Here is a 10,926-nt window from a genome sequence, read left to right as displayed (position 1 = left end):
AACATCCAAATTTTTAAAATAATTGTCATTATATTCTTTCAATTTATGAATAACTATATTATATATCATTTATAAATGCATATGACGTTATACACAAGGTTAAATGCAAATATCCTCCGGTGTTGGCCTGGCTCAGATCAGGGAAGAAGCCTTGCCTGTAAAGGCTGCAGCCTAGCCTGTTATTTTTGCTTCCTTCAGCCCAGTGATCAAATATTCCGCCATTCAGGCATGAAGGGTGGGGCCTGAAACCTTATCCAATCAGAGGCCGTGGACTAGAAACTGGCCAATCAGGCGTGCAGCTGGAGAGACCAGAACGCTTCCGTAATTTTGCGGGTCCTTTTGTGTTTCTCTGAGTCCCGAGCTCCAGTTCTTTTCTTCAGGGCTCTGCGTTCTCTGCTCCTAGAGGCCAAGCCTCTGTGGCCTTGTGTTCTGCAGGTATTCACAGATTTATGGCTAAAAGACCGGGATCCCCTGGAAGCCGAGAAATGGTGAGTGCTGGGTTTGTCACCGTGAGAGAGGGGTGGGGGCTGGTTGAAACCGGCTGAAAGTGGCTGTAGCAGGACCCAAACTTCCTCGCAGTCAGCTCCGGAGTCTGAGGACCCAAATCCTCCTTGTTCCAGCTCGGCTTTTAGTCCCCTCGAACCATAAGATGGTGCCTGGGCCAGCGGCTGGGACCCTGGGAATTCTGTCTTTTTCCTCTGCAGTGGCTTTGCCCTGGGCTGGAGCCCTCTCTGGGCAGCTCTGCACTCCCAGAGCCTCATCTCACCCAGATTGTACAGGGATGGGAAAGTCATCAGGGGAGAATCCAGACCCAGGGTGCAGGATTCATAAGTGGTAAGAGCTGTGGTCCCTGGGGTCCCTAGTTCCTCATTTTTCCTTTTAGAGATATATGGGAGTCACTGTAAAAATATTAGAGAATTTGATCAAAGTGTGATTCAAGAATCATAGAGCGCCCAGCTATGATTTGTGGGTTGTGATCCATGGGAGAGACTTGAAGGAAATTCTGTTATAAGTTGCATGATGAAGGAAACCAAATTCAATTATTGGTTTGGTACGGTTATGTAGTTTCCTTGTTTGTAAGATCCAGGTGAAAATGTCTTGGTTATGTCATCAGAGATTAGTTGGCAGTCTTTGGTTGACTAGGCCTGAATTTTTTTCTTCAATATAATAATTTACAAGAAATGTATTTATTTATTTATTTATTTTTTGAGAGGGAGTCTCACTCTGTCACCCAGGCTGGAGTGCAATGGCGCGATTTCGGCTCACTGCAACCTCCCGCTCTGGGGTTCAAGCGATTCTCCCACCTGAGGTTCCAGAGTAGCTGGAATTACAGGACCCCGCCACGACCAGGCTAATTTTTGTATTTTTAGTAGAGATGGGGTTTCACTATGTTGGCCAGGGTGCCGTTGGACTCCTGACCTGAAGTGATCCGCCCATCTTGGCCTCCCAAAGCACTTGCATTACAGGCGTGAGCCACTTCACCCAACCATAAGAGATACATTTGAGTTAGATTTTTTTTTAAGTGAGAACCGAAAAAAATCAATCCACCTCAGCCTAATTGCCTGCTGTTTAAATATTTTTACACTGCAAAGGAAACTGGTTTTCCCTTATTTTTTTTTTTTTTTTTTTTTTTGGTGTGTGACAGAGTTTCGCTCTTATTGCCCAGGCTGGAGTGCAATGGCGTGATCTCGGCTCACTGCAAACTCCACCTCCTATGTTCAAGCGATTCTCCTGCCTCAGCCTCCCGAGTAGCTGGGATTAAAGGCATGCATCACCACCCCAGCTAATTTTGTATTTTTAATAGAGACGGGGTTTCTTCATGTTGGTCAGGCTGGTCTTGAACGCCCGACCTCAGGTGATCCACCCGCCTGGGCTTCCCAAAGTGCTGGGATTACAGTCGTGAGCCACCACGCCCGGCCTTTTTTTTTTTTTTTTTTTTTTTTTGAGACGGAGTCTTGCTCTGTCCTTCAGACTGGAGTGAAGTGGTGCGATATTAGCTCACTGCAACCTCTGCCTTTCAGGTTCAAGTGATTCTCCTTCCTCAGCCTCCTGAGTAGCTGGGATTACAGGTGCCCGCCACCACACCTGGCTGGCTTTTTTATTTTTAGTAGAGACACAGTTTTGCCATGTTGGCCAGGCTGGTCTCAAACTCCTGGACTCAAGTGATCAGCCTGCCTCAGCCTCCCACAGTGCTGGGATTACAGGAATAAGTTATCACACCCAGCCTGCATTTTTCAACTGTGTCTTTTTTTGGTGGGGGAGGGGGGGAGGACGGAGTCTCGCTCTCTGCCCAGGCTGGAGTGCATTGGTATGATCTCACCTCATTACAACCTCTGCATCCCGGGTTCAAGTGATTGTCCTGCCTCAGTCTCCAGAGTAGCTGGAATTACAGTTTGTGCCACCACATCCAGCTAATTTTTGTATTTTTAGTAGAGTCTGGATTTCACCATGTTGGACAGGTTGGTCTTGAACTTTTGGCCTCAGGTGATCTGCCTGCTTCAGCCTCCCAACATTCTGGGGTTACAGGCATGAGCCACTGTGCACAGCTGAATTTTTTTTCTTTTACCTTTTATTTTAGGTTCAGGAGTACATGTGCAGGTTTGTTACATAGGTAAAATCACATCATGAAGTTTTTGTGTACAGATTATTTTATCACTCAGGTAGTAAGCATAGTATCCAACAGATTTGTTTTCTGATTTTCTTCATCCTCCGACCCTCCACCCTGAACTGGGCCTCAGTGTCTGTTGTTCTCTTATCTGTGTCCACGTGTTCTCATTATTTTGCTCCTACTTATAAATGACAACGTATAGTATTTGATTTTCTGTTCCTGCACTAGTTTTCTAAAAATAACAGTCTCCAGCTCCATCGACGTTGCTGCAAAGGGCATGATGTTGTTCTTTCTTATAGCTGCATCATATTTCATGGTGTTTACATACCACGTTTTCTTTATCCAGTCTACCACTGAAGACATACAGGATTATTTCTGGTTCTTGCTATTGTGAATCGTGCTGTAATAAACATGCATGTGCATGTGTCTTCAAGGTAGAATAACTTACATTCATTGGGTATATTCCCAATTGTGGGATTCGGAATGGTAATTCTGTTTTCAGGTTTTTGAAAAAAATGCCAAACTGCTTTTCTCAATGTTTAAACAAATTTATACTCTCTCTAGCAGTGTATAAGCATTCAGTTTCTCCACAACCTCACAAGCATCTGGATTTTTGTTTGTTTTACTTTTTAGTCTAATTGTTTTTATTTGAATTATTCCTTTTTTCTCCATTAGTCTAGTGTTTTATCTATCTAAGTAATTTTTACATAGAATCAATTTCTGGTTTCGTTGAACTATTTTTTTTTTTTTTAAGACGGAGTCTCACTCTATTGCCCAGGCTGGAGTGCAATGGCAAAATCTCGGCTCACTGCAACCTCTGCCCTCCAGTTTCAAGAGATTCTCCTGCCTCAGCCTCTCAAGTAGCTGGGATTACAGGCATGTGCTGCACGCCCAGCTAATTTTTGTATTTTTAGTAGAGATGGGGATTCACCATGTTGACCAGGCTGGTCTCGAACTCCTGACCTTGTGATCTGCCCGCTTTGGCCTCCCAAAGTGCTGGGATTACAGGAGTGAGCCACAGCACCCAGCCCGTTGTACTATTTATGTCTCGACCTTCTTCGTTTCAGCTCTGATTTTGGTTATTTTTTGTCTTTTGCGAGCTTTGAAGTTGGTTTGCTCTTACTTTTGAAATTCTTTTAATTGTAACATTAGATTTTTAAATTGAGATCTTTCTAACTTTTTGATGTGGATGTTTAGTGATATACATTTTGTTCTTAACACTGCCTTAGCTGTAACCCAGAGATTCTAGTATGTTGTATTTTGGCTCTAACTAGTTTCAAAAATTTTTTTGTGTCTGCCTTAATTTCAGTATTTACAAAATAGCCATTTCGAAGCTGATTATTCAACTTTTATGTAATTGTATCATTTCGTATGTTTTTTGTGGTATTGAATTATTATTCTATACATTTTCTTTTTAAAAATAATGATAGAGAAACATAAGAAGAAATAAAACTGCTGTGCTCTTAATCTAAATACTAAAAATTATTCAACACTTAGTAGCAACTCCCAGAGTGCTATGAAAATTAAATCACATTATGTGTTATTCCCAGCACAGTGTTCTGTGACATGCTCCAGAGCACATAGTACCTGCTTAATAAACATTTTATTAGTACATGCATACACATTTCCCAAGAGCAGACTTACTCAGACATTGCTGTCTTCTGTTGTCCCTGTAAACTTAAAAAAGGCAACAACAAATATAATATTTCAGCATGGTGATTGGTTGTCTTTATTTGTACCGGATGTATTTGTTTTGTGACAGATGTGGTGGGTGTAAGGGACTCTTTGCTGTGCCTGCTTTCTCTCGCTGATGCTAATAACGTGTCTGGGAAAGCACAATCAACATTTACAGGGGACTTGTTGAAAAAGCCCATTCCTGGACCGTTTTGGATCCTGCAGAATCACTTCGCATAAAGCAGGGCCAAGATTACCAAGTGATTTGTAAACTTGAGGGGTTCAAGATACTCAGGAGAGTTTAGTTCAACCTTTGCATCAAAGGAAGGCTGCACTGCGTACCCTGTTTCAGTTTGGTAGGAAGAGGTCAGTGCAGTTCATGCTCCCATTACTGTAAAGAAAATTGCTGGTGTCTGATAGGGGAGGGCAGGGAAAAAGAAACTTGTATTTTATTAGTTATGGAGAAGCTCATTGTTCTCTCATTGCTCTTAAGTCTTTTCAGTTATAAACAACAAAAATGGGCGAATGTTTTCTGCAAGTCTCGGTCTTTCTGCCGTGGATGTGTGTGGTGGTAGCAGGTGAATCGGTTGTGCTTTAAAGGCATATTCTCAAGATGCGGGTTTGATATGTCCAGAGCATCTTATCTGAAAATACATTTCAGAGAAAGAAGAGGAAAAGAAAAAAATCACTTTTTCTTGGTGAGCATGTCTCAGATCAAGCGCAGTGTCCACTCTGCCTTTTGGAATGCCATCTGTTTGGAACTTGCAAATTTTTACTTCTGTACTTGTACTGTTGATCCCTAATGAGTTTGTTTCAACTATTTTTTGTTATCTTTATGATAGTCAAGGGGTTCTGAAAAAAAAATATTTTTTCTGTATGCCATAGTGTTCTATACATACTCTTCATCTTGGGTTCTTGTATACCATGCAGAATTCTTACTACAAATTTATGGCCTGCAATATTTAAAATGTTCCCCTTGTAGCTGTTGAACATGAGAAGGTGTAAATACTCAAGATTTCTATTGGGGAAAAACAGTTGTCTTTGGATATTAGTGAAAAGTGAAACATGTCCTGTTGAGGTTTCATCTGTGTGCTCCATTATTTCCATGCAGGACAGGATTTAGAAAATGCTTGTTTAAACAGAATGGCATTTATTACCCAGAAAGTTCTGAAAAAGCTATAAGGAGATATTTGCTCTCCAGGGTGCTAAAGAAAGACTATTTAAAATTACTATTAAAAATTACACAACAGGGAAGTTATCTGCACCTTCAACTTTGCATAAAACTGATGGTTTCTTTATAATTAAATTTAGGCCTGGCGCAGTGTCTCAGGCTTGTAATCCCAGCACTTTGGGAGGCCAAGGCAGGCAGATCACGTGAGGTCAGGAGTTCGAGGCCAGACTGGCCAACATGGTGAAAACCCGTCTCTACGGAAAAAAAAAAATACAAAAATTAGCCAGGTGTGGTGCACACACCTGTAATCCCAATTACTCAGGAGGTTGAGGCAGGAGAGTTGCTTGAATTCAGGAGGTGGAGGTTGCAGTGAGACGAAATTGCAGATTGCACCGCTGCACTCCAGCCTGGGTGACAGAGCGAGACTCCATCTCTTAAAAAAAAAAAATATATATATATATATATATTTTTTTAAGATATATATATATATATATTTAAGATATATATATATATATAAAATTAAATTTGGATTACCATTTACTTTTCTGAGAGGTGAGAAATACCACAGCAGTGATGTGTCCTGTGTGCATCAGCACATAATACAAATGTGTCCTAATGAGGTTGATAACAATTTTATTCACTTGGTTCAAGATGTCTCTGACATTTTTTCCACTATTGAGTTAATTATTATTCCCTTAATTATTAAGTACACTTACGAGATTTACTAGCTGAAGTGCATAAACCATCATGTTTAATCTGGAAGCTGTCCTTTCTTTTTAGATGACTTTTGCATATATTTGTCTTTTAAAAATGAAGGCTCTTATCTTTATTTACAGGTGAGAGAAACTGGGAAAAACTCAGACTCTGCCACTTACTGGATGTTTGACAAAATATTCTTACTAGGCTAGAAACATTAGTGAGCTTGCTAAAAATTCAGAAATTCAGACTTTATCCCACACTCCTGAAACAAAATCTGCACAAGATCTTTAGTTTATTGTACATATTAAGACTTGAGAGCTACCTTCCAAATCATCGTGACTGTTCTATCTGTGAAATAACACAACTTATTTTGTATGATGTAAATATAGCCCTCAAAAATAGACATGTCCCGCACTTTGGGAGGCCGAGGTGGGTGGATCACCTGAGGTCAGGAGTTGAAGACCTGCCTGGCCAACATGGAGAAACCCCATCTCTACTAAAAATACAAAAATCAGCCAGGCATTGTGGCTCACGCCTGTAGTCTCAGCTACTTGGGAGGCTGAGGCAGGAGAATCGATTGAACCCGGGAGGTGGAGGTTGCACTGAGCCAAGATCATGCCACTCCACTCCAGCTTGGGCAACAGAGCGAAACTCTGTCTCAAAAAAAAGAAGAAAAGAAAAATAGAAAAAAAAAAGACATGTCCATGCTGATGCCCTTAATTTTATAATTTGTCATCCAGAAAAGTATCAAATCTACAGTGGTATTGTGGATCTTATGCTATTCTCTTAGAGTTAGAGAATACTTCAGTGTTTAAAAATTATCTTATTGAATAATTTTAGTCAATCTGATAAGTGAGAACCACTTCATTTTACTCTCTTTTTTAACTTGAGCCAAATACAAATCTCTGCCTATGGCCACACGGTAACTGTTTGTGTGTTCATGAGTGTTTTTTTTTTTTTTTTTCAGAGACTGTTGACATTCAGAGACATAGCTATAGAATTCTCTCTGGTGGAATGGCAATACCTGGATCATGCTCAGCAGAATTTATATAGAGATGTGATGTTAGAGAACTACAGAAACCTGGTTTCCCTGGGTGAGGAAAACTTCAATACACAATTCCTAATACATTGCCTTTCTCTCTTTTCTAAGATGATTTTGGTAATTTCTGCTTTGCATGAATAAATTTTAGCTCTCCAATTTTAAGAAAATCTTGGGGATTCATTGGTGTAGGACAGATTCTTCACGATGTTTTATCTTGACCTGAACTTTTCCGTTTCCTGAGCTTACGTATCTTTTGCTCTAGGTTAGTTGCAATTCCAAAAATGTCATGGCATAAAATAGCATTTCCCATGTCTTAGAATTCAGTTGCCACCACCAATGTTTGATTCAGTAGTACTGAGTAGTGAAATTAAGGACTTACAATTTTAAAATATTTTCTAAATATGGAGAAAGTTCTGTTATGAATCAATATTAATTTTCTAGAATTTTCTATTAAATGCTCTTTACTAACCATAATACTAGTTTGGTAATTAAAGAATTCAGCAAGATTTATGTTACTTTTTTTTTTTCTTAATAAAACAGGTATTGCTGGCTCTAAGCCAGACTTGATTACCTGTCTGGAGCAAAATAAAGATTATTGGAATATAAAGAGAAATGAGATGGTAGCCAAACACCCAGGTAGGTGAGAGCGAATGAAGCAGATGACACAGATGAGAGATACACAAATCAGCGAGGCAGCCAGTCCTTAAAATGTGGTCTGGGGAGCTGTGCTTTGATGGAAAGAGTTTCTGAGAAGCTCGAGTCATTTCTTTCTTTTGCTCTCACATAGGGACACCTTCTGCCCCATGCTGTTAAATTCTCTAAGGATTCTACTTCCACTTCAGTAATCTTTCTTCAAATTCACAGTGTGAGCTAAAGTTTTCTTTATGGCTTATCAGGGACTGCACAAACTGACTGCTTTGCCATAGCTTTTGGGGACACACTAATATTTGCATGTTTTTGAGAAACTATGTTAAACTGCTTTGAAAATTTTTTTTGCATCATGTCTAAAATGTGTGAGAATAGTAATTTCTGTTTCATTGGTGGTTGTCCATTTTTCTACACAGGCCATTCTGTTTTTATTACTATAGCCTTGAAATATAAAGTTTTTTTTACAAAATTTTTTTTCATTTTTAAATTTTTATATATGTATTTATATTTATTTAGAGGCTGGGTTATGATACTTGCTGTGGGGGGATATGCAAGCAGGATATTTCTTATGTCTTCATTTTACTGTGTTGTATATTTTAGATATAGTTTCATAAATGGTATTGCTGTATTACATGATAATTTCATTTTTAATTATTTGAAGAACATGTATGATATTTTTATGATGGCTGCATCTTTTTTCTCAACAACTTACATAGGTTTCAATTTCTTTACATCATCAGCATAGTTGGTGTTTTTGAAAAAATTTATAGTGGCCATTCTAACTGATGTAAGGTAATTTTGTTTTGCATTTTTCTATAAATTATTAATTTTGTGCAACCTTTCAATTGCTTCTTCCCATTTGTGTGTGTGTATATATATATATATATATACATATATTTATACTTTAAGTTCTAGGGTGCATGTGCCCAACGTGCAGGTTTGTTACATGTGTATACATGTGCCATGTTGGTTTGCTGCATCCATTAACTCGCCATTTAGCATTAGGTATTTCTCCTAATGCTATCCCTCCCCGATCCCCGCAGTCCATGACAGGCCCTGGTGTGTGATGTTTCCCGCCCTGTGTCCAAGTGTTCTCACTGTTCAATTCCCACCTATGAGTGAGAACATGTGGTGTTTGGTTTTCTGTCCTTGTGATAGTTTGCTCAGAATGATGGTTTCCAGCTTCGTGTCCGTACAAAGCACATGAACTTATCCTTTTTTATGGCTGCATAGTATTCCATGGTGTATATGTGCAACATTTTCTTAATCCAGTCTATCCTTTATGGACATTTGGGTTGGTTCCAAGTCTTTACTATTGTGAATAGTGCTGCAATAAACATACGTGTGCATGTGTCTTTATAGTAGCATGATTTATAATCCTTTGGGTATATACCCAGTAATGGGATCACTGGATCAAATGGTATTTCTAGTTTTAGATCCTTGAGGAATCACCACACTGTCTTCCACAATGGTTGAACTAGTTTACAGTCCCACCAACAGTATAAAAGTGTTCCTATTTCTCCACATCCTCTCCAGCACCTGTTGTTTCCTGACTTATTAATGATCGCCATTCTAACTGGTGTGAGATGGTATCTCATTGTGGTTTTGATTTGCATTTCTCTGATGACCAGTGATGATGAGCATTTTTTCACGTGTCTGTTGGCTGCATAAATGTCTTCTTTTGAGAAGTGTCTGTTCATATCCTTTGCCCGGTTTTTGATGGGGTTGTTTGATTTTTTCTTGCAAATTTGTTTAAGTTCTTTGTAGATTCCGGATATTAGCCCTTTGTCAGATGGGTAGACTGCAAAAATTTTCTCCCATTCTGTAGGTTGCCTGTTCACTCTGATGGTGGTTTCTTTTGCTGTGCAGAAGCTCTTTAGTTTAATTAGATCCCATTTGTCCATTTTGGCTTTTGTTGCTATTGCTTTTGGTGTTTTAGTCATGAAGTCCTTGCCCATTCCTATGTCCTGTATGGTATTGCCTAGGTTTTCTTCTAGGGTTTTTATGGTTTTAGATCTAACATTTGAGTCTTTAATCAATCTTGAATTAATTTTTGTATAAGGTGTAAGGAAGGAATCCAGTTTCAGCTTTCTACATATGGCTAGCCAGTTTTCCCAGCACCATTTATTAAATAGGGAATCCTTTCCCCATTGCTTGTTTTTGTCAGGTTTGTCAAAGATCAGATGGTTGTAGATGTGTAGTGTTATTTCTCAGGGCTCTGTTCTGTTCCATTGGTCTATATCTCTGCTTTGATACCAGTACCATGCCATTTTGGTTGCTGTAGCCTTGTAAGATCTGCTTTGATCTTAGCTATTTCTTGCCTTCTGCTAGCTTTTGAATTTGTCTTCTCTTGCTTCTCTAGTTCTTTTAATTGTGACGTTAGGGTATCTATTTTAGATCTTTCCTGCTTTCTCTTGTGGGCATTTAGTGATATAAATTTCCCTCTACACACTGCTTTAAATGTGTCCCATTTATTCTGGTATGTTGTGTCTTTGTTCTCATTGGTTTCAAAGAACATCTTTATTTCTGCCTTCATTTTATTATGTACCCAGTAGTCATTCAGGAGCAGGTTGTTCAGTTTCCATGTAGTTGAGTGGTTTTGAGTGAGTTTCTTAATCCTGAGTTCTAATTTGATTGCAATGTGGTCTGAGAGACAGTTTGTTGTGATTTCTGTTCTTTTACATTTGCTGAGGAGTGCTTTACTTCCAACTATGTGGTGAATTTTTGGAATAAGTGTGATGTGGTGCTGAGAAGAATGTATATTCTGTTGCTTTTGCATGGAGAGTTCTGTAGATGTCTATTAGGTCTGCTTGGTGCAGAGTTGAGTTCAAGTCCTGGATATCCTTGTAAACCTTCTTTCTCATTGATCTGTCTAATATTGACAGTGGGGTGTTAAAGTCTCCCAATATTATTGTGTGGGAGTCTAAGTCTCTTTGCAGGTCTCTAAGAACTTGCTTTATGAATCTGGGTGCTCCTGTATTGGGTGCATACATATTTAGGATAGTTAGCTCTTCTTGTTGCATTGATCTCTTTACCATTATGTAATGGCCTTCTTTGTCTCTTTTGATCTTTGTTGGTTTAAAG

General features: G+C 39.2%; 1 protein-coding gene across 2 annotated transcripts in view; it reads left to right on the top strand.

The window, feature by feature from the left end:
- Positions 1–417: 417 nt before the first annotated feature.
- The window catches only part of LOC129489889 (putative zinc finger protein 727), a 79,976-nt gene continuing 69,467 nt past the window's right edge, over positions 418–10,926 (top strand). For both annotated transcript variants that reach the window (XM_063608899.1, XM_063608902.1), the window contains exons 1-3: positions 418–488; positions 7,120–7,246; positions 7,735–7,830. In XM_063608899.1, coding sequence (XP_063464969.1) covers positions 450–488; positions 7,120–7,246; positions 7,735–7,830 — 262 coding nt within the window. In that variant the 5' untranslated portion in view covers positions 418–449. The remainder of the gene's footprint in view (positions 489–7,119; positions 7,247–7,734; positions 7,831–10,926) is intronic.

This window comes from Symphalangus syndactylus, chromosome 9 (assembly GCF_028878055.3).
Source record: "Symphalangus syndactylus isolate Jambi chromosome 9, NHGRI_mSymSyn1-v2.1_pri, whole genome shotgun sequence".
NCBI classification, from domain to species: domain Eukaryota; kingdom Metazoa; phylum Chordata; class Mammalia; order Primates; family Hylobatidae; genus Symphalangus; species Symphalangus syndactylus.
The sequence above is the reverse complement of the archived record's forward strand: the minus strand, read 5'-3'. Positions and strand labels throughout refer to the sequence as shown.